Here is a 25007-nt window from a genome sequence, read left to right on the forward strand (position 1 = left end):
GGCAGGCGCTGTAATTCCTGTCTGGTGGCAGCGAGATAAGATCCAAGCTGGTAATTAAGCTTGGAGGTTCATGCTAGGCACCCACATTTTGGACGCTAAGGTCCAGATTTGGGAGTTAGGCTTATGATAGTGATGAACTAGGAGGTTCATGCTAGGCACCCACATTTTGGACGCTAAGGTCCAAATTTGGGAAAGAGGCTTATGATACCATCTACAACAATGGAGACTCACACTTTTCTCTAGCCATTAGGAGGCTATTACAATCATTGAAGTTCTGGCAAATTTTGCTATACCTTTGTTAGCAGGAGCCTCCTTCCCCAATGCAGTCAATTTTTTTGTCACATCATAAACAAGAAAGCGGGTAGCTTCTTGTTTGGGTCTGGAATCTGGAGGAAGGTTTTATATGCCACTCTGGTCCAGAAACCAGATCAAACATGGATTGAAGTTTCTCTTGTAAATCATTCGACACAGAGCTTTCCTGCTCATTTATATTTAGCATAATAGCTTAACTGTCCTTTTGAATTAGGACTACTTTTTGGGACACCAAGACAAAGGTTTAGGATTATACATTTCCAGCATATTTGTACAGAGCTGCCATTCTGAAAGAGTAAATTCTCTGGGTGCACAATCAGTCTGTGTGGGCTTCCCATCTGAGGCTGGGCACATCTGTGACCACTACAATTCAAAGCAGAGGCATTTGGAAGTCCATTCCTAATTGCAGATCATCTTGGACTGCTATCAAATCAGATAAATCTTTAACAAAGACATCCTTACTCCCAAATGTTCCTTGAGTATTGGAGTTAATGTGTTCAATTAAAAGGACCCGAAAAGTTTTAAACCATCAAACTAAAAAACTCTTCTCCCCTCCAAACCAGTCAGTTTTCTGTCTTTTGTGTCGTCCCATTTGATGCTGGGCACAAGACAACACTTTTGTGACAACCAAAATTTTTTTTTTTTTTAAAGGCAGAAAAACCGATTTGACAAAAACCTTTCAGACTTCCTTTATACATCATAAAGGAACAAAAGGATAAGCCTAACTTTTTTCTTCTTCTTTTGAGAGTTACATGTAAGGACCAAATCTCACATCATAAGAGAACCAAAGAATATGAACAATGACCTCTAAAAGACTCAGAAGCCACAGACACTCCACACAGATGCAGAGCTCTACAGACCCTTTGCATGCAGCAGCCCCCTACAATCCATAAAACTCACATTTTGATTTGACAAAAATAAGCTCTCACCAAAGTTGGAAATTGCCAGATTATTCTAGTGCATACAGATACGTCAGTGTAACCCCAGGATGGGACCTGTTTCTGTGCCCTGTAATCACTTTGAACAGCATTTGACCTCACACAGTCACATGGATTAAGATGAGGTTACTAGCTAAGAAAGAAACTGAATGTAAGGGGGGCATCCTTGCAAAATTAAGACCTCAAGAAACTGTAGCATTTTCATGTATTTCAGAAAATATGAGATTTTGGTTCTTCCTCCTAGATGCTATATGATCTCATCTCAACAACTGCACTTCTACATATCTCCACAGCTTCCAAAGTCTTACCAAATCCTTCTGTAGCTCTCTTAAATATCCATTCTGCCCTATTTTGTCAAAAAGTAGTCCGCATATTATCTTCCACCTCTTTTTTATGCGTCTCTCTCATTCCTTTACTCATTAGATAAAAGAGCTACCAAAATCCTCTTCTCTTTTCTTTGCAGCAGGATCTCCATTTGGTCTTCCTACTTCCTGATGAATGAAGGGTATAGTGTCTCTCTAAAATTACTATCACTGACTACACCTCTGGTCAACCACAATAAGAACTGTAGCTCGGTCACGCAAAATCATATTCAGGTTGACAGTTCCAAGTGAAGAATTCAATCAGGCCAAGTGCAGCACCCAAAGGGAAAAATCCAGAGCAACTCTCCCATCCGTACCCCCTCCCCCACTCCTCCCCATGTACTGCAAAATCTTAAGTGAAAAAATCCTGTACAGAAGGAGCAGTGGGAAAACCCTACACTCAGAGAGGTAAACAAAGGGCTTTTAATTTGAACAAAGTATCCCATCTTTGCTGAATGGTTAAAAAAACTGCCTGTTCAGTCCCATAATTTTGTTTCATCTACTAAATTTTCTTGAGGGTATCCACTGATCAATCAGTAGCAGATATATGGCAATATGAATAAAGTTGCCTAAGGCAAGTATTTTTGATAGTTAAGAAATTCTACTGTATAATGTAAGTTTTAAATAGAATAATCCTTTATATACAATATTGTACTTAAGAAATTCTACTGCTCTATTAAAATTTTAATTAGAGAAGAGGAAGACTGTTCTCAAAAAGCACCAGTGACATTATACAACTGCCACAGGCTACTCATATCAGCAGGCATTCCAGCACTATTTTCTCTGCAGTGATAACTTGAGATTGTTTCTAATGAACTTTTTTCCCCTAATATCACCACATGCTTACCTCCATCCCACCCCTGTGAACAGCAGAAAATATTTTATATTTCCATATCATCAATATAACTTTGTGCGTTCTACCTGTTAAGATTTTTTTGATCAACATCAAATTTACGGGGAGAAAAACATAAGTAAGTTTGCTTTTTGAGACAGAAACTACACTGAAAAGGAAGAAAGGTTTACCATCATATTTAGCAATGTTTTCATCTGTATCTTCTTTCTTGGTTTTAGATAATATCCACCTGTGAAAGAAAAACAAATTGTTTTGTTTAAAATGTGTAAAAAGGACAAGAAAATATAAATAAAACTGGATTATTATTTAACAAAGGAAGCAAGTATTAGATAGTTAAGCAGTAAATGCACAATACGGATATTTTGACAAAACAGTCACCCTATTCATTGATCATTTGGAATTTAAAGACCATGAACAAATACTATTTAGGAACCATTAAAACATGCTGGGGCTAATATGCAGGTATGCTTAATATTGACTTTAAAGTCCTAGTAAGAATTTGAAATGAGAGTAAAATATATGACTCAAAACTCTTAGCTTCCAGATAAAGATCTGTGTTACATGAGTTAAGGTCAAGATTACATTTCAGTCATTTAAGGGTGATAGTTACAACACACCTGTAATAGTCTCAAAAATAAGCATTATAAACCTAGGAAATTTAAGGTTAAATGTAAAAGAAGTCCAAACATATCAAGGTAAAGAAATGCATAGTTAAGGCACCCAAACCTTAACTCTACCCTGTAGTGACACCATTGGTGGGGAGGGGAGAGGGAGGAGAATGGGAAGACAAAAAAGCCAGTTTAAAATAATCCAGAAGTACAAACAGTTACATTCTAATCATAAAGTATATGTGCAGTAAGCATACAATTAAGGGATCCACAGGTCTTCAGTGATAGATGCTTAGAAATTAAAACTGTATTTATACTTTTGCAGGGACAAAGTATCTGAAATTATTTTCGTCTACACTTTACTCTAAGTTTTGTGTACTGATATATTGTTTTCCCCACTTACCTTGCAAAATAAGATAACTCAATACCACCAGTTCCAGGCACATTAATGAACAAACAGATAATGTATTCAGGTATCAGCTTTCTACCCAAGAGAAAAACAGCCCATTGCACTCCTTTCATTCTTGCCTCCTAGCACTACTTCAATGGGGAACACTAAATATTGTTTCCCTAAGGTCACCACCGTTTTTTTTGCATCTGGCTATTATTCCAACAGCACAGGGAATAAATAAAAGCAACCTGTTATGCCATAACTGAAACTATGAATCTGAACTTTTGACAGCTGAGTAACACTGTGATGGGGAACAGAGAAAAATCTGGCTTTTGCTTTCCAGTGCTTCAATATGAATGTTTTCTCAACAGGAGTGAAAGTGAAAAATTATCCTGAGATATTGAGATGCTCAGTGGGATTTAAAATTACACTGGTATAAAGTCATTCATCTCTGGACCAGTGGCTATATGATGAGTCAGAGAGAGTGTATATACACACACGCTCACTTTAAACCACACCTACTAGTTCAAAGCTTAAAACCTACTAGCCAGGATGAAAGATACTTACACCTCTATACTAAAGAAGCTATCGTGTGCCTATGCTTAAGAAAAATCAACTCCTGATGCCAATAATCTGGCTAACCATTGATTAGTGTCCCCATATCCTATTTTTAGGAAAGATCAACTGAGAAGGCTGTGGCAAATCTCTGGTAATTTGAATCATCATTTCCTTCAATCTGGCTATAGCCGTGTACAGGATAAACTGCATTGGATGCGTTATGTGATGCTGTTAGCAATAGATGAAGATAAGGTATACTTGCTGCTGCTTTGACATTGTCAGTAGCTTTTAATGTGTTTCAGCACAAGATTTTGTTGGTTTGTTTGCGGACAGAAGCAAGAGTGAAGCGAGTGCTAGTCAGTAGCTTTGCTCTTATCTTTCCAAGCAACACAAGGAATAATTGCGGACAACTTTTCCTCTACCCCTGGGATTTTCTTTTCCTGCAGAGTGCCATAGGAACTGACTGTCACTCCTCTTGTTCAAAGCATATATAAGGCCATTGAGCAGGTCAGTGGGAAGACCCTGGCAGGCTGCAGTTCGTTCAGTATGCAGAGGACACCATGCCAGAGAAATGGAATGAACTGTCCCAGGCCTAGATGATGACAGCTAGCTGTGATTTCATGGGTCTGAGGGAAACAAGTGGAAGAGCTGACAATTTATATTGCTGCTTAACAAGAGAAGCATGACTAGCATTTGTAAAACAGATGTGTAATTTGGGGTATTATATTCTGGGCTACTCCTGGAGGCAACCTCATCTCCAATTAGACTTAACACAACTATTCACATCTTTGTCATTTTAAGATGAGATTGCTGTTAATGTGATCCACGCAGAGTCACAGCTTAGGACCATTTGGTGCACAACACTTAAGTGGAGTTGCATGTTGTGAGCACGTTATGCAGTGCTCCATGATCTGCACTGGCTTCTAATCAGCTTGCATATGGAAATGATGGTGTTTTGTTTTAACTTATGTAGCCCAAGTGATTTGGGGCCTGATTTCCTGAGGAACTCTCTCCCCCCCCCCCCACACCCCCGATATACTGCTACAGTGAATTTAGCAGAGCACTGAAGTTGGCATTTCACCAGTGTAAGCCAGAAGGAATTGCAGGAAGGCCATTCTCTGAGGGATCCTTGATTTTGGAATGCCTCTCCTTGCCCCTTGTCTTCCAGAGACAAGACTGGTTAGCCTTCCATGCACAACTGTAAAACCCTCATCACCTCACATTTAAAAAAAATGTAATTATTTTTAAGACTGTTGAGGCGCATGGGGGCTAAGATGCATATATCTACAGGCAGTCTTGTGTCTATGAAAAAAAATCACTTACCAAGCATCTCAGGTAGATCAGAAAAAGTAGCAGAGGGTATACCCCCAGTATGTGCTTAGGACTGGGAAAGAGATTACTAGTAAACAGAATTAATGCTGCAAGGCTTAGATCCCCTCCACAACTTTGAGTAACAGGCTACATGAACTTACTAGAAGTACTGTATCATGTGGATCACTATTTTTTGGGTCAGTGACATGATCTAATTGGTGGGACAGTAGTTAGACCCCTGAAATGAGCAGTAGTGCATGCAGCTCTTCCAGGTGAGGAAGAGGACTTTTCTGTACTTTCTTAGGAAGCTGGCCCCCATTCTTCAGTGCCAGACCCCCAACAGATCACTGAGAAATCTGAACAAATTTGGCTTCCCTCAAACATTGCTGGAATGCAAACGAACTAAAGTCTATTCTGTGCTCAACCCATCAAGTCCAATGCAATATTAACAAGAAACTATATTACTATAGTAGATGCATATGATTCATTGTGGCCAGTTCCTAGATATTTACATATGGTCGGAAGGATAGGCAGAGTGTGCAGATACAAGAATTTTCAGAAGTCCAGGGTTTTTAAAAGAGTGAACAGAGGTGCAAAGTTCCCACCTCACAACATTGGTATTTATGGCATCTCCATCCCACTGATTTTAAGTGAATACCTACTGCTCTATTGAGCTATGATGTTATATCCACACTACACAAACCCAGATAGATAGTGGTTCAACTACGAACTAAGCAGGTGAAGGATGGTAGAGCATGCATTTGGATGCGTCTGCTGACTCCCGGTGACTGAAAATCAGCAGTGTGGATATACTTATCTGCCTGTTGTGTTCTGTGTAATATCTGTGAAGCAAGAATGAGCTGTCTGTGGAGGGAGGTGCCTGCAGACCTTGCAGTAAGTTATGCTCAGCTGGACAGAAAAGTAGTGCCACTACTTTGGCAACACTACCTGCATTAGGAATGCAAATCAAATTGCAATCTTCACACATGTTGCCAGGTGGAGGCTGGGATGAATGATACAGAAGCATGAAAGATTTGGATATTTTTGTTTGTTATGAAATACTGCTTCCTTAGCTGATGGTAGGTTTTACCTTTTTATAATTTCTTTATCCTGGGTATTGCTTTTCTTTTCATCATTTACTCAGACTCATAACTGAAAATAGAGAGGCTACTCTGAAGGTAAGTGATGTATTAACAGTTAAAGATTGAGTCGCAGATAAATGCTGCAATTTGCAAATCAGCTTTTTTACACATAAATTAGGACCAATGCAATAGTTATCTAGTGCAAAATAAGAAAACATTCAGGATAAACATGGTTTATGGGATATGAAATGCATGTCCAAAGGATTCAAGTTCCTTTTCTCCTGCTCTCTAGCAAGGATGGAGTGTCATGGAAATGTACACGAGAGAAGAGTATAAGGCAATTCAATAAGAGATGCTATTGTCTTATATCATGCAGTTTTGCTTAGAAAGCAACACTACACACTCGACAGATGCAGGGCTTGTTGCTAAGATAACAGCAGTAGTTTCTATGCCCTTGAAAACTCTCACTCAAGCACCCTATGGAAATCTTGTTCAGGCAGCTTCAAATTTTTCCTATCACTATGGATGTAAGCCATTGTCTCTTTTTTTGCCTTATCTTGCAGCAGAGAGGTTTTTTTCCTTCCCTAATTTAAATAGTTTATCAGAGTCCCTTTTCATGTTCCCCCTGCAAATCAAGAAATCATGCTTCTCATTTTCATCTCTCTCCTCCCCAGATTGGTCAAGAGCTCTGGACTTTAAGTGTCAGATGTATGGTTCTTTCTTGCACTTTCAAGGCCTTGCCACAATCAACACTGAAATGAAAAATATGAAGAGCTACTTACTAATGGCATAGCCAATCTTTAAAACACAAAGGAATTTACTAAAATATACCTATGTATTTAATTTATAATTCCAAAGCACTCTCTTTCTAGTTATTCTGTTCAAGATTCAAACTGGTGAGAAACCAAGACTCCAACTTAAAATAGACTGTTAGGAAAGGGACTAATGAAATTTAGTCACTGCAGGCTTAACCAGTGCCTGAACAGAATCTCTCTACTGTGAATTTTAGCAAGGATGAAGGAAGGCCATATTTAGATAACTAGTAAGGCTGATAATTGAAAGGAAATTTAGAGTGGAAACTTGGTAACAGAACAGGCTCTAGGACTGGTATAATGAACTTGTGCGTGGTCACACAAAAATTAACACTGGCCCTAACTTCTAGAACAGAGCACTGGCCTTACCAAAGATTTGCAGAAAACTGAGAAAATCTATGTCTAAAATAAAGTTTTCCATTAGATTGGCTGAGCAGAGGATGTTTACAGCACCATTATCCTACCTTCCATATACTTGAGTTAGATGTGGAGTAGTTTGTTATTTAATGACACTTATTCCTGCATTTCAGCATTAACTAAAGAGGCAGAATGAAATGTGATTGCAGCTAGATCAAACTAACTAGCACCCTGATCTTGCAGTCAGATCCATGCTGGTGAACCCATACATGCAATGGTCACTGAGGTCAAAGGGCTCTATGCAGCCCACGCAGATTCAATTACAAGACTGAGGACTAACCAGCCTAAATATTCTGGTCCAGCACGTAAACTATTACATGTTGAGGCTGTCATACCCAATATGTGGACTACCACAATAAAATTTGCTTGTTTCAACATTTTTATATACATGGATGGATTGACTTCATTTTCTGCCCTATTCAGCTACAATGCTGAGATGGGAGAAGGCATGGCACCTTACTATGACATACTCTTGGCCTGGGGATTTTTGCCTTTACAAGGTTCATTGCCTTAAGTAATTAAATATGGAGGAGGTGAAAGAGGATTGCTGAACCTGGTAGAACTGAACAGGCAGGAGGTGGGGAGGAAGAGAAGGAAATTCAGGCAGGACTAGCCACTTGTGCTAGAACAATTAAGCCAGAGGTTGGCAACAATTAGGTTTATAACTGCACTGTATGAAAAATCATTCTGACAAACCCCTAGAGCATGCAAAGCCAGCCATTATCAGTTGAAACAATGGTGGGGTAGGGGGGAAAGAAAGAAAGCATACCTTGTGGAGAGGGGCACCTCATCTCCCAAGCAGTTATCCTCCTGAAACTTCTTAGCTTGACATTCTCTGAAGTCATTTGGGATTCTGCTATGGTCTCTTGCAGCTAGTGACCCTGCCTCATATATTTTGGGTTAACAGTCTCCTCCCCCTGGTCCCTCAGTCTGGTTCTTGGTTCTGTTCAACACTATCTCTACCTCCATAATAAGAGTGCACCAAGAATATGGTTAGTTCATCATAAAGTCATAGGTTTTCTTCCAAAACTTCACAGCACTGTTCGCATCACAGAGACCTTTATATTGAACCTTCAGCCTATTTCTTTTCCTCAGGACAGTTTACTACATCTACGCAATATTCAGCTCGGCCAGGTGCTCAAATATATCTGACCATTATCATAAACAGATGGTTAAGGGTTAATGCCTCTTTTACCTGTAAAGGGTTAAAAAGCTCAGTAAACCTGGCTGACACCTGACCAGAGGACCAATAGGGCGACAAGATACTTTCAAATCTTGGTGGAGGGAAGTCTTTTGTTTGTGCTCTTTGTTTTGGGGGTTGTTCACTCTTGGGACTAAAAGGGACCAGACGTCAATCCAGGCTCTCCAAATCTTTCTGAATCAGTCTCTCATGTTTCAAACTTGTAAGTAACAGCCAGGCAAGGCGTGTTAGTCTTATTTTTGTTTTCTCAACTTGTAAATGTTCCTTTCTGCTGAGAGGATTTTACCTCTGTTTGCTGTAACTTTGAACCTAAGGCTAGAGGGGGTTCCTCTGGGCTATATAAATCTGATTACCCTGTAAAGTATTTTCCATCCTGATTTTACAGAGATGATTTTTACCTTTCTTTCTTTAATTAAAAGCTCTCTTTTTAATAACCTGACTGATTTTTCCTTGTTTTAAGATCCAAGGGGATTGGATCTGGACTCACCAGGAAATGGTGGGGGAAAGGAGGGGAGGATGGTTAAATTCTCCTTGTGTTGAGATCCAAGGGGCTGGATTGGTGTTCACCAGGAATTTGGTGAAAAAGCCTCTCAAGGTTGCCCAGGGAGGGGAAAGTTTTGGGGGGACAGGAAGTGTTCCAGACACTGAGATTTCTGCATGGTGGCAGTGTTACCAGATCTAAGCTAGTAATTAAGCTTAGAAATGTTTATGCAGGTCCCCACATCTGTACCCTAAAGTTCAGAGTGGGGGAGGAACCTTGACACCATGCATCAAAATGCTTTTGCTAAATTAATCGACTGCCATTGGAATCCACATCTTCTGCTTGCCCCAAGTATACATGGATGTCCAGCTTGGGCCTACTAAAAACAAGCTGATATAATAATTTCAAGACATGCTCCAGAACTGGCTTGCTAGACAATATAAATTGATCACAAAGTGGACGCTGAGAAGAAAGATACTCAACAAGATTTATGATGTATGCAGCACTATTTGTAAGTTAAAGTGCTTCCAAAATACTTCACTTTTGGGCCAGTAAGAAAAAAAATACACAAAACAAAACAGGAATTTAATTAACTTTGCCACCTAAGCAGTGATCAGTGTATTCTGGAAGGATGGGGGAGGGGACTGTTTTCACAGCTGAGATGATGTTAGCACTTGTCATATACATTAGTAGTGCATTGGTGGAGACAGATATTGAGATGCACAAAAATGGTATTTAGCCTTCCATAAAGAAAATACAAATCCAGCAGTGGTGATAACACCTCTATACTGTTGGGAGCAGCAGTTTGTGTGGATGAGCTGTGCATTACAGACATTAAAGGGATCCTAAAAAAAATTAGGATGTCAAATTTGGTCAATGCCATAATAGGTACCTTAAAGGTATACGATAGCTATGTAAGATGTTAAAGCTATCCAATGTGGCTGTGGATGTTCTCATTATGCTGTTTAAAAAAAGATTAGACATTTACATGGATAAAGTGGTATGTGGCAAATGTGATAAATGAATGAGTCATCACTGAATATAAAGGAAGGTTTTTACGAACACAGATTATTCTACAACCCCAGACATTTCAAAAAGGTAAGGATTGAGAGTCTTCAAAAATAGACAAGACACTGGAGGGGGCGGAGGTAGGGAAATACAGTAAGAAACAGTTTTGCTTAAAATGGAGAACTCACTGACTACTTAATAGAGCTTTCCCATTTCAAAACATCTTTGAAATACCTTTAGAAAATACCATTTCTACCCCGCTAGAACGCAACCCGATATAAACTGCTGCAGGGAGCCCCGGACCCTTTAAATCACCGCTGCAGCCCTGCCACCACTACCCCGATATAATGGTGTTTCATCTATAACGTGGTAGGGTTTTTTGGCTCCCTACAACCACGTTATATTGGAGTAAAGGTGTACATTATTAAATTACAGAACAAAAGTTGTGATCAGTGAACCATGAGCAGTTCTGGCCAAACTACTGGCTCTAAAGATATTATCAGTTATTCAAGCTGCTGAAATTCAAAGTTTAAGGATACCATCTTTTATGAACACTTACCCAGTCAATACTCCATCATCAAAGGTTTCTGTAAAATACACTTCCCCAGTAGGCTCTGGAGTCTTGTACATAACCTAAAGATATTTACACAATATGTACAATGCATGTATTTCAGCAAAAAGTTATAATTCATCATAGCTCATATGTACATTTATATCTGATGCAAGAAATAAAATCAACTGTAATTTTCTGAGCAGTGGTCAGCCCCAACTACTTTTAACATATGTTTTTTTTTCAGGTAGTATCTTGACTAGCTTGGGCTTATTTTCTATATTATATTGTTTAAGTTTAAACAAACAGTTCATGATAAACTGATTTTACCCAGCATAAAATGATAGTCTCTGTTACCCCTGGAGGTGGCTAATAGATTCCATTAAATAGACTAAATTATATGGAAGTTCAATATATTCTTAGGTATTAAAAAGGTGTGTGTGTGTGTTCGTGTTCTGTGCCTACAGATATAAAAAAAAAGTTAAGCACCTATTGGGTATCTATGCACTAATATTTTCCGTGCGTGATGCTTAGCAGCATAAACTACTGCATATCTAAAAGCATAACGGTATAATTATTATGCCAAAAATGTGTAAGATGATATCAATAAGGGAAAACATAGGGAGAAGTTAGCGAACTTGCCCTGATCCTCGTCTTCCTACCTATTTTTTTCCTCCATTCACTTTTTCCAGTCTGTGTTTTCTTTCTTATGTGGTTAAGCGGTATATTAGATTTTTATTTTACTATTTGAAAAAGAATCCTCTTGCTGTATTTTGTAAGCATACCTCTCCCACCCAAAGTATGATGTAAATTTACAACAAGGTTTTAAATATATTATCTACAAGAAATTGGCAGAGGGAGAGATAAACAGAAGCCACAAACTAAAAAGGTGACCAAAATTGAAACAAGGATAAACCCAAGCAACATTTTCTGCTTTAATTTCCAGAAATACAAGTGAGATTGCAGGATCTAGTACTATTAGGTATCCTAAGAGGAGGAGCTAGGTCCCGCCTTAAGCATACATGTCAAAGCCTTGAACAAGCTCCCCCCATTGGACACTGACCAGGCTGTTTGGATCCACACACTAGGCCCTTGGGTCACCGAGTGGCTCTAGCCATCTCTGGGGCCAACCTCTCTGGCACACTTCTTGGGCACAAACTATCTGGCACCCCTTAGCCCAGCTGCCTTGGGGACCCAAGACTGAGCCCTTCATAACTCCTCAGTAGCTTAAGTACACCCTTTTGAGAGAGTGGGAGTTCTGGTTTACTGTTAATCCTTTCAACAGATATGCAACTGTTGAACCAAACAGATGGGGACTTTGTTTTTAGAAATCCGTTGGCAATCACTTTAGACATCAGATAAAGAGCCGTACAAAATACCTGTACCATTCCCTGACCCAGTCTCTTAACCACTCTTGAGCATTCTTTGGGATTTGGTTAGAATCTAAGGAGTCCAGGGTCTTCTTCCCTCCCTTCCCCTACACATGGCTTCTCCTGAAGAACATGTAGTCTCCTTTCTGACCCCTCTAGCCAGGCACCTTCAACTTGGCATGTCTGGCAGTCAAAAATAGCTTCACTCTTTCAGGAAACATGCCTCTTTGTTCCTCTCAGCCAAATTTCTCAGCCTCCAGTTTTATAGGGCTGTAACAAAACACCTCACCCACTGGAAATAACTTAATTCCTTAAGATCAAGTGGTAGCAATAGAACAATGAACATGTAAACCAAATCACATCATTTTCACAAAGCTATAGAAGTTTCCCACATTCTTCATCATAAGGAAAGTAATTTGCCAGATGTGGCAAACCCATTGCAAGCTCTACAATTCATTCAACCACATATTCTCATCACTGAGCACCCCCCGACATTGGAAGGCCTGAGTTTTTACTCTGGTAGTTTGGGTTCATACACAAGGTTTGTTGCCACATAGCAACTAAAGAAAAACAACTGAGCGGCTACATGTGATTTGTCAACTACATATATTCACTGCCAAATCTCTGTATTCCTTAGAAGAGTTACCTATTTTGTAAAACTTAAGTTTTGGCTGATGTCAACAATAACCTTACCTCTAGAGAAGATCTGCCTTTGTCAATATCAGTTTCTTGTGAGTTTGTGTCAAAATCCTCCACCTCGACATCTGCATCCTGGATTTCTTCATCATGAATTTCTGCAGTTACTGAGCTGATTAACAAGACACCCAAATACAGCCAATCCCACTGTACTTGCATACTGTTTATCTGCAGAATTAATAAGTAAATTGTCACTGCAAAAATATAGTTAATTACATTAACAGTTATTTGCAGGAAGAGCTACAGGAGAAAAAACATTTGAAGATAATATGGGACAAAGACTGAATATGCATTTTGTTGTTTTCATTTTTTCCAAAAGCTCAACAGTTTTGATAACCCTCAAGAAAGCATTCTGAGCAAAATAAATACATTTGACAATGGAGTTAAAAGGTAGCAACTGTACGACAGTGGAACAGGTTCTCTCTCTCTGTTCCATCCAAGGAACGTCAGATATAACTGGTGCATCCAAGATACACTTATCCCTGTTACTGGAGGCTTTTAAGAACAGATTAGATAAATGTGTGCCAGGGATGTTCTAGGTATACATAATCCTGCCTCAACACAGGGAAAATGGACCAGATGACCTCTTGAAATCCCTCCAAGTCCTACACACTTATGATTACTTTATAGATACCTCTCAGATGGAGACCATGTTGGCTGGTGTTAGGCAACTTTTCTATTGTACAGACAACTGCAAAGTTTCACTCTAGCGTACGGGTGTTTGAGAATATCCATCGACTGCATCAGCAAGATTTAAAAAACGTATTTCAACACTTGCTAAAGCTAGTGTTGGTACTGCCATCACTGCACATGTCCAGCCTCTGTCCAACAAGATGTCACACCATAGCTACTCTTAACGCCTTCTGGGCTACTCACAAAAAAATGTGTTAGCTTTCCTCCTTTTACTCCCAACACAAAACACACACAAAACCCCTTCCTTTGACCTACCATATCAGAAAACTGACCATAACAAAAAAAACAAAAACACAAACTCCACTTTGGGAATCTTCAAATATCACTGAATGGGAAGCTGTCCATTTGTGTCTTCTCCTATAGTGTTCGCTAACCTTTCATTATAATGATAGTTTGGATGGAAAAAAAAAGTTTACATTTCTATTAACGAGATGATCATCTTCTGAAAATCTACTCAAAGTAACTTTCCCCTCACAGTTCAGTAGCTGGGTCTGCGATTCATTATCGGAGACAACAAAAACAAACAAACAGTCTCCTTAGCATTATCTTCAATTCTCATCCATCTTGTATCTCATTTTCAGAAGCCTCTCCACTGGCAATTGCTCCAAATTCTAAAAATCCACTTGTTAATCCTTCTCTTCCAACACTAATTAGCCCAAGGCCCAAGTCTACTCACCAGATCAAAATGTGTTAGTGCTTCAAACTACAATTGCTCCTGGTCCATCTCCAGCTAGTTAGGTATCTTCAGCTTGGTCCCACAGACACCACCCTTCACTCCAAAATTAACACCTCCGACCCACACTCATTGATGTTGATCAGTCTCCTAAACAGTGAGTTGGTTTATACCGTTAACCACTCCACACCTCAACAGAATCCTCTGCTGAGATGGCAGAAGGTCCCCCTACCTTGCAGGGCAAATAAAAATCAATGATTTTTTTTTTATTTAAATTAGATTTTTTTGATAAAATGCTTTTTGTGGAAAAAATGTATCTAAAGATATTTGAGCTATAATGTAACTCATTACGGAATAGGGATTATAAATTCTAATTCTATAGTATGAGACAATATATTCATGTAACGTTTAAGAAAACGTTTGTAAATGAGTTCCAATAGTTCATGGATTAGGGACCCAATCTTATGGGGTTCCAGGGGCTTCTGTATAGATTATTTAGGTTAATCTTTCTATCTACCCAACGGGACACAATGCTCAGTCTAGAAGATACCATCAGAGATGCTTAGCTTTGCCGTTCTCAGACTCTGGATTTGTGTCTCCAGAGATAACATGCTTGTTAACAGCAAAAATGTTTTTAAAATAAAATAATATATAGAGGTGAGAAACCACAGACCTCAACTTATTGTCCCTCTTCAAATTTGTGTACACAGAGTCAATCCCTTACCTCTCTCTAAAAGTGCAAAGTTTCAAAAAGTTCAATGAACAGAAGATTGTTGGGGGCAGAATAGATCTGAACAAGGAGAAAACTCTGGAGATAAAATGTGAGAAGGGAGAGACAAGCAGTAGAAACACGAGGGAAACCATTTGAGCAGCATATTCCAGAAGTCTTGAGGTCTTTCTGAGTGTAGCCTTCATTGATTTGAGATCTTCCACTGCATTCTCTCACTAGAAGGGAAAACCTATAATGGCAACAGGCCATAAGAGACCCACTTCGGGAATATTTTAATGAAGTTCCTGTACCTGTGGCTAAGACAGGCATATGTGCAAAATGCAAAAAACAGTGCAACAAAGAAATGCAAGGCCTGGTTGCCCGAATGAAATACCATGAGAAGTGTTCCTTCTCAGGAGGAAGCTGTGTTGAAGATGAAAGGAACATGTATGAACATGCAGGATCATCAAGTTGGTAAACTTTTATTTCACACTTCTTTCTTAAGGCCTGCCTGTCTTCCTTCTTGAACACTCATGTTTGAGCAAAAACTATAGTTGTTACTCTATGGTACTATCATTTTAGACACAGTTGTGATAAATGAATAGCTGAAATAAGCAGATCTTCCTTTTACAATTTCACCTTTAAAGTAGTATTGAGTGTCAATGAATGCAATGAGGAACACTAAATGACCAGTATGGTAATAATAATTAAATAACTGCACTGACATTTTGCTTGGGAGAATCCATCCCCAACATACAGGATTCTGAAGACTATCCACCTTCAAGATCACCATCATTTTCTATAGTTTGAGTTATCTGCCAATTATAATGTTTCAGTCACATCATGTACATCACTTAGCCACAGTATGTCATCTGTAGCAAAAAGAAAAAAAAAATCATCCAGAAATAAACCATAGATAAGTTTGTGATAAGAACCCGCAGATTACAAAAAAATAGTAATTGATGAAAAAATTGCCTGGTTTGTTTATGCAACTCTCCTTTCTGTATGATTGAGAACTGACACTTTGTTAATATGGTTCAGTCATTAAGACCAGGATACAGCCCACCCAACAGAGCAGATGTCACAGGCAAATTGCAGGATAAAAATGTATGGAAGAGAAATTGAGTAGTGTGCAAAAGGTCTAGAGGGTGAAATTGTTAACCTGAGTCTTGATGGGTGGAGCAACGTCCACAATGATCCCATTGTATGTGTTTGTGTGACAACAGAAAAAGGGAATGTCTTCCTTACAGAAACAATTGATACTTGTAAGTATTCTGTGTGTGCGCGCATTTCCTGATGTAGCAGCAGAAAAAAAAACTAACAAACTGGGAGAAAAAAAAATTCAAATGTCTGGTACGCAGCTTGGTCTCACACAACGCTGCAAACGTATCCAAGATGAGAAGAAATTTAGAAGAGAGAGTCAAGGTAGTAACATATGGTTGCAGTGCTCATTTGGTGCACCTCCTAGCCAAAGACTTCCATGTTCCAGAAATAAAGGCTAATGTTGAAATTGCCAAACAAACACTTCTGTAACAATTACTTTGCAGTAGCTGTTCTGCAAAAAAAGTAGGAGGAACCAAGCTAACTTTCCCATTGCACATCTTGTGTAATTCAGTAGTGGACTGTTTTGAGCACTATATCAAGAACTTCCTAATCTGATGACAGTTTGTGAACAAAATCATGAAAAGAAATAGATGGCACCGTCACAGTCAAAGTTCTCAACACTGGGCTTAAAAGGAATGTTGAACACATGCTGAGTACTCTGACGCCTATTTCTGTAGGCTTCAACAAAATGCAGGGAAATAGCTGTTTTATTGCTGATGCTGTTGAAATCTGGAAGGAACTGATTGAGATCTTAGAGAAGAATATGCAGTGAGAGACTTAATTAACAAGCATTAAAAAATGAATGGGACAAGCACGATGTCCAGATCATTTTCTTGCAAATATTCTCAATACTCAGTACTGGGTCAAACCTTAACTGCTGAAGAAGAGAACATCCGGCAATCATCCCTCCATAATACCAGTTATAATAAACTTCAGAGCTAAAGAAATATATGTTTGCTCATGTTTTAAAGAAAGTCACAACAATGAACTGGTGGAAGTCACTTAAGCACTTGAATTCAGGGACTGATGAACTGATAATCTCACTTTTAACAGCAGTAGCTTCTTCTGCTGGTGTAGAAAGAATATTTTCTTCCTTTGGACTTATTTATTCCAAATTGAGAAATCATTTGGGACCTGAAAAAGCAGGAAAGCTTGTTTTTCCTTTTCCAGATTATGAACAAACAGGAAAATGAAGGTGAAGGCGACTGAGTTCGCTGCAGAAGCCATTATTTTCAGATTCTCTTGTTGACCTAGCTGACAGTCAATTTGATTTTTGTTTTTTTTTTAAAAAAAATATTTCGTTTAACTATTTTAGTTAACAATTTTAACAAATTTTTTTTTAAAATCAGGTTAACTAAATTCAAATGCTTGTTTTGTTAAACTATTGTATGTTTGCGGTTGAAGAAAAAAATCCAAAAATATATAAAAATGTCTGTCTGGTGATGTTCTCCTCCTAATACAGCATGGCAAGAAAATCCTCCAAATAGTAATGATTAACCTGCTGAATTGCAGATAGCACACCTCCCAATGACTTCATAAATATCTGCTTCAATTACCTTTGGTAAAATGAAATAACCAAACAATAATTCATTTCAGATTAGTTTTATGGCTATATCAGAAAAAGTTTCCAAAATAAATCACTTTAAAAATGTACAGTGTGTACCTTCTAAACTGAAAGCTACATCTATCTCTGAGTTGTGAAGAATATGTATTAAGGTTATAACAACCAACAAGAATGCACTTTTATGTAGAAATCCAGGATTAAATCAAGTCTTCCTGACTAGTGATTTAAATCAATTAGATTCAAGTGAAATCCATTCTGGCTGGAAGGTGTCTACTTACTGAGGCAATGGACTGCGGAAAAGAAGAGGGATTGGAGGGCCTCGTGGTTAAGATAGCTGAAAACTGCCCTGGAAACCTGGATCCTATCCCTGCCTCTGTCAGAGTTCCTATGTAATGCTAAGCAAATCACTTAAACTAAGCTTTTCAGATATGGTCAATAATTGTGTGTTTGTTATTTTCTGGATGTCCAACTTGAAAACTTAGGGGTCTGATTTGCAGAAGTGCTGTGTGCTTACAGCTGAGACTATAGTAAATGAGAGTTAGTGCAATTCCTCCTATTCAAGCACATCACGTTAAGTACTCTGGGGGGGGGGGGGAGGAGAAGGCCAGGTCCTAGGCAGCTCAACATGGGCACCCAAAGTCTGTGGATACTTTTGGCTTTAATACGCGTGCCTCAAATCCCCATCTATAAAACCAGGGATAATGGCACCCCCCATCTCACATAAGTTTTGAGAAGGTGAATTAATAAGTCTATTGTACTTATTCCTCAAACATTAAGAGAGGAAAGTCCACAGGCAAAAAGGATAGCAGGGTTTGAATAGTGAGCAGTAAATATGAACTAGGGACATTACTGAATCACCAACTGGTTCAGTTTCTGTTAAAATCTATGAAATGGTCTATAACCACACCACAGATAAGGATTTGGGAAAGTTCAAGTTGGAAGGCAACTTGGGTGACAGTGATCATGAAACAGTAAGAAAGGGAATAAGTGAACAGCAGCAGAAAAGCTGACCTCAAAAAAAGCAGACTAACAAACTCAGAGAACTGGTAGGCAAGATCCCATAAGAACACTCAACAGAAAAGAATTCAGCAGGCCTTGCAGTTTCTCAGCAAAACAATATTAAAAAGGCACAAACCACAGCAAGCTATCCCAATGCAAAGGTAAGATAGAAAGGATGGCAGAAGTCAATATGGGTGCATAGGAGTGGGTTTTTTTAACCTGACCAGAAAAATAAAAAAAGAATCCTATGAAAAGTGGAAACAGGGACAAAGTGTTAACAATAAGTACAAAAAAACAGCACAATCATGTAGCGACAAAATCAGAAACTCTAAGGCACAGAATGAGTTGCATCTAGTAAGAGACAAAAAGATTCTAATACATTTGGGGTAAGAGAAAGATAAAGTAGAGCATTGATCCATTATTAGTGGGGAAGAAGGGCTAACAGAGGACACCAAAGAGGCTAAGGTGTTTTAATTACTGTTTTGCATCACTAAAAGGTTAATTGTGAGTAGATGCTTAATTAATAAGAGCAACAATGGGGAAGGAACACAAGCAAGCCAGAATAGGGAAAGAACAGGTTAAAGAATATTTAAGACAAGTGATATGCACTCAAGTCAACAGGGCCTGATGAAATTCACCCTAGGGTACTGTAAGGAACTAGCTGAAGCAATCACTGAACCATTAGCAATTATCTTCGAGCATTCTTGGAAGACAGGTAAAGTCCCAGAGGACTGGAGAAGGGCAAACATAGAACCTATCTTTAAAAAGAGGAACAGAGCACCTGGGGAATTACAGACCTGTCTGCTTAATTTTGATGCCTCAGAACATACTGGAACAAATTAAACAAATTGTAAGCACCTAGAGGATAACAGGGTGATCTGTAATAGCCAACATGGATTTGTCAAAAACAAAATCATGCCAAACCAACCTAATTTCTTTCTTTAACAGTGTAATTTCCCTACTGGATGGGGGAAAGTAGCAGATGCGATACATCTTGACAGTCCCTCATGACAGCCTCATAACCAAACTAGGAAAACTTGGTCTAAACAAAGTTAGTACAAAAGGGTTGCAAAAGGGGAAGGATTCCAGGCTGTACTAACAGGAATGTCACTGTAAGACAAAGGAGGTAACTGTTCTGCTCTACTTGGCACTGGTGAGGCTGCATCTGGAGTAATATGTCCAGTTTTGAGCATCACACTTTGGGAAAGATGTGGACAAATTGGAGGGAGAAAGAGAGAGACACTCCTACTCCCCCGCCCCTGAGGAGCATGAAGAAAAGACTAAAAATATACCCAATTTTTTAAACCTGAGTAAAGTAGATGGGGGGAGGGGAGGGGGAAGAGACCAGATAGCAATCTTCAAATGTGTAAAGGCTGTTGTGAAGAGGATGCTGATTAATTGTTCTCCATGTCCACTGAGGGCAGGATAAGTTGATTCCTTCTTCATCTCCAGAAAATTTTCCTACTATTTACTCAAAATCTCCCTTGCTGACTATAATGCTAGTTAGACACTAGAACAGGTTATCTAAGGAGGCTGTGGAATCCCCATTATTAAAGGTTTTTGTTCCCCATGGTGAAGCTTCCTGGGGTACCCAAGATTGCAAGGCACCTTGCTACCATCTGTCCTTAGCATGAAGGAGCCTAATCTGTGCCTGCTGAGGCCCAGCACCCCAAACCCATTAACCACAGGGAACACAAGCACTCCCCTCCAGAGCTACACAAGCCCCACTCACTCTCTACAGGTTAGTGTTGGGGATTGGAGTGTGCCTAAGTATCCCCCAGGTCCACTGCTTCCAAAGTAGTAGCTTATTTTCCCTTCAGTTGACCACTCTGTTTGTGTGTTAGGGAAAACAAGATTAACTAAGTAGAGATTTCAAAGACAACAAATAGAAATACTGAAAACAAATGGTTACACAAAATAAAATCATAACATACATTCTAGAACCTAGACTTAACTAGTTACTGTTTTACAGTATTGCTCAATGTTTTTCAGCCAGGAACGCTGTGATCCTTCCCCCCCATGAAACACACACACAGCTTGTCTCCTCCCTTTGCACCACAGTTTATACCCCAAAAATCCATTGTCTTTAGTTGTAAACCGGATGCCCACTGCTGTATTATTTCCCCACAGATTTCCTCTTATGTGAGTTCACAATTTTTCCATTAGCACTAGGCTCCCTAAGACAGATGTATAGTGTGTCTCACAATGTAAAGTGACCAGTTAGAGAGTTTACTGCCCCCTGCCTGCTTCTTGATGACTTGTGTCAAGGCTGATTCCCCACTCTGGCACTTCAAATGCAGAAAGTGGGGGCCTGCAAGGATTCTTAAAATTAATACTGGCCACTCCAGGCTGGTATTAAACTCCAAAGGTCACAGCTCCTCTCTGACCTTGGACAGGTAGATGCTCCCACTTCTCAAGTACAACCCTCCCTCCTTTTGAGAGCCCAGGAAGGAACACCTGGGAATTCCTTCCTGTGGGGAACCCTCAAGCCCTTTCACCCCCACTTTTTCCAGGAAGGGCTGAGGGGGGGGGGGGAGAGGGGAAAGGAGATCAGCTATTGCCACCAGCTAATTAAACAACATGTACAAATGTCTTGGGGACATAAAAATCCAATCTGGTTCTTTAAAAAAAGGTAAAATTTTATTAAACTCAAAAAGAAAGGAAAGACACTTGGAACTTAGGCTTTTTGCTAGATCTTAAGAAAACAATTACAAAATTTAAGCATCAAGATAGCTCTTGAGTTCAGCTTAAAGGTTACAAGGAAAACAAGGGCATCTGGGATTAGCACAGAGGAGTCTACAAGCCAGTAAGAAATAAAAGAAATAACCCTAATCGCATCTTCCTAGACATTTCCTGATTATTTACATATCCAGAACAGAAAGTCCCCCCACCTCAATTTTAAAAGTTCTAGCCCTCCCCATTGGCTCTTTTGGTCAGGTGCCCACTCCCTTTCTTTTACTTGGGGGACTTTTTAAAACCCTGTACAGGTAAAGCAAGCAGAGAACAGCCACTAAGAGGGACTTTACAGCCAACTGGCTGGGTGTCCATAAAAGGGAGCTGCCCCACCTTCATTTATCACAACCTGTTTCAAAGTTACATACCTTATGAACACAGTTTAAATTATAAATAGATTTGTCAACCAATATGTTTGGGTGATATTTGAGTATTATTGCAAAACGTAAGTTACTGGCTCTTATTAGAGACCTTGCCTGCCAAACTATTATATAAATACCTAAGCCAGGGGATCTCTATAAACCCTTATGTACCCCTTATGACCACTGCCAGCTGGCATCAAGGGGTCCCTGGATCACACCAATGTAGGTACTTACAGGGCTCTGTTCAATAATATTTGCAATTCAGTCAACCACCACAAGAATGATATTCCTTCCTCAGTTGAGAAGTCTTTGGTTCTTTTAGTTTCATTTGATATAAATGAAGCAAGCAAATAAAATTAAGGTTATAAAAAAATTTAAGAACTTTATTTTTAAATTTGTATTTGATATTTCTTCCCTTCCTGGGAATGTATCTTCTTGCTAATTCCCATAGGTAGCATCCAGACCAGCACATGCCCATGTATGAGAAAGAAGATTTCTTGCAATTTCTATTTCTCATAATGGAGGCTATCCACTGAGTTGCAGATTCTCCACATATATAATGTAGAATTAAGGCTTCCATAATCTATAGAGGTATTATGTTTTATGTAGTTTCAGTTTTGGAAGTCACTTCCTGTGGAGAGAGTGTAGTACTACCGGAGAGAGGAAAAATTCTACAGCCTAAACTGCCTCCACTAAGGTGGTATGAGCAGAAATAAATTATGAGTATCATCCAGACCCTCTTTATTACAAGAAATCAAAAAGTTACAGGTAAGGAAATTGTTTCAAGACAATTTCAACAGTAGGGTTTTATAAAAAAGAGGAGAAAAAGATTGTTGTGAGGCACCTCCTCTGACTATTCCAGTCCAGCTCCACAAAGATCTCCTTTTTCTGTTGAAGGTAAAGAGACTATGAGGCAAAACTGATGTTATTTTTACCACTCTTAGATTTTCTGCCTACTCTTCTCTTTTTAGGAGTGAAGAGTTAGGTGGGAGAAGAAAAAGTGAAGAGGAAATTAAAAAACATCCTCATAACTCTACTTTAGACTGCTCTGGGTGGTAATGGCTCCTAATATGTCATAATATAATTGTTGGATTACCCAACCAATAAGTAAGAGTGTACTAATAGAAGAAAGAGGTCTTCAACAGTATCCAGGGATTAAGATACAGCAGCAAAGAAACTGGTCTGATCTGGGTAATATAAACTCATTTAACCACTTTAACAAACCAAAAGTTTGTTCTGTAAAGCCTTCAAGACATTACAGTGCTTGCCTTCTGCATCCCCAACCCCTGTATGTTAGTCATTAATGGGAGTTCTGCTGAGAACAGATTAAAAGTAATCTATACCCATCTTTTACCTCAAGTCCCCATATGTCATCTGTGGGAGATACTGTGGGAAGAAGACTTCCATTTATGGCTTCTCAATTGTTTATGAGATATGACTGGTTTTTTAGATGTCTTTTGGAGTTTTGGGGCAGGGGGTTTTGCAGCTATGCACAATATATGCAGACTGCAGTAGCACCCAAGATGTATCAAACCAAAACACTGAGGAAGAGTCTCCGTAACACAAAGAACATACATCTAGAAAATCTAAGACTGCTCCACAGATTTATAAGAGATTTAACCAGCATTTCTGTATTCCTGTGAACCACAGCGCACTGACAAGTCTGATGCTACAAGAACTTGAAACTATGGTTTTCTTTGTAATTTCTATAGGTCAGTGCCATCTATCCATCTGCCCAAAAGATTAAATCTTGTGGAGAAAAGTGATACAGGTAAGGCCTAAATCGGCCAGAAAACCAGGGGGAAGCTTCTAAGAGAGCAGTGGCAGAGCTTTCATTGAAGACAATGTTCTGTTCTGTTCCAGCTGACTCCAGAGTGGGAATTACACAGTCCTATTACTGAGAATGGTGGGAAATACTTTAACCTTATACACTGTTCCAGTATGCTTTATAAGAATTAGTCATCACTGTAAACATAAAAAGATTTCCTCTAAGCAAACGAAAGGAGATATCCCCAATGCTAATCATACAGAAGCCTGTCCTTTCCACATGCAACAAGCTTAATGAACTGTTGCACATGCTACCTTTCTCTCCAACAATTTGTTATTACACTTGTAGTCTCTTTTCCTAAGGTTATTATACAGTACACAATAGAATGTTTGGCACCTCACAGCAGAAGAAATGTAATCTCTACTCCAAGGAGTTTACAAACTAGTGTCTGATACACCTCTACCTCGATACAACACTGTCCTCGGGAACCAAAATAATCTTACCATGTTATAGGTGAAACCGTGTTACATCGAACTTGCTTTGATCCACTGGAGTGTGCAGCTCCGCCCACCCCGGAGCACTGCTTTACCATGTTACATCTGAATTCGTGTTATATCGAGGTAGAGGTGTATTACCCAAACTGAAAAGCAAGACAGCCAGGGAGAACCATAGGGAAAAGAGGAAGAATAGAGGCATCATCCATATGATTATGCAATTATTCAGCAAGACTAGTGCACAACATAAGACACAAAAAAAACACTCAGACAAATACAAAAATAGGTGACTTATTTGGCTAGTCTCTTGCAGGCATTGCAGAAGAACTGGATCCAGCTCAGAAAGGGCATTCCAGATCTAAGGGAGGGACATAGAAGCAACTGAGTATTGACATAGTGGTGGAATACTAAGAAACAGGGCATCAGAGTTAGTATCTTTGGTGGAATGAAGTAAATAGGGGTGATGTAATAAGAGACAAGTCTGGATAAGAAGAAAATGGCACAGTTATGCAGGGCCCTGAAGATTAGTGCAAAAAGTTCAAATTTACTGCGAGGGATATGGAAATCCAGTAGAGAGATTCAGAGAAGGGATATTAATTGAATAAAGTTTGATGAAAAAATATACTTGATGTTTTCCATAACAAGCAAGCTCCAATTCTGGGCTTCCCAATGATATCAAGCTGAAAATACAGTTGCAAAGACAAAGAAATTAAAATGAAACCCAAAATGTAAAGCCAAAACTATTTTAATATCAGGTCATCCCAAATTACTTATGTTCATTAGGTGCACATAAAAATGTTATACTGATTGCCAGTTGCCAAGAAAATACTTTCTGGAAGTTCTTTTAAGGGGAAAAGAAAGTTAGTACAGGTGGTGGCTTTGCTTGGAAAGGAAAAGTGATAGGTTCCTTCACATAAACAGCAAGGAAGAGAGAGAGGTTAGCTTTAAGGCTTAGCTC

At 39.1% G+C, this 25007-nt stretch overlaps 1 protein-coding gene across 2 annotated transcripts in view; it reads right to left on the reverse strand.

Annotated features, from left to right (window-relative positions):
• The window catches only part of CLGN (calmegin), a 73242-nt gene that overhangs the window by 46276 nt on the left and 1959 nt on the right, over positions 1-25007 (reverse strand). For both annotated transcript variants that reach the window (XM_075066282.1, XM_032805289.2), the window contains exons 2-4: positions 12948-13118; positions 10894-10967; positions 2636-2694 (exon numbers count right to left, since the gene is read on the reverse strand). In XM_075066282.1, coding sequence (XP_074922383.1) covers positions 2636-2694; positions 10894-10967; positions 12948-13118 — 304 coding nt within the window. The remainder of the gene's footprint in view (positions 1-2635; positions 2695-10893; positions 10968-12947; positions 13119-25007) is intronic.

Source organism: Chelonoidis abingdonii, chromosome 5 (genome assembly GCF_003597395.2).
Source record: "Chelonoidis abingdonii isolate Lonesome George chromosome 5, CheloAbing_2.0, whole genome shotgun sequence".
Taxonomy (NCBI): Eukaryota; Metazoa; Chordata; order Testudines; family Testudinidae; genus Chelonoidis; species Chelonoidis abingdonii.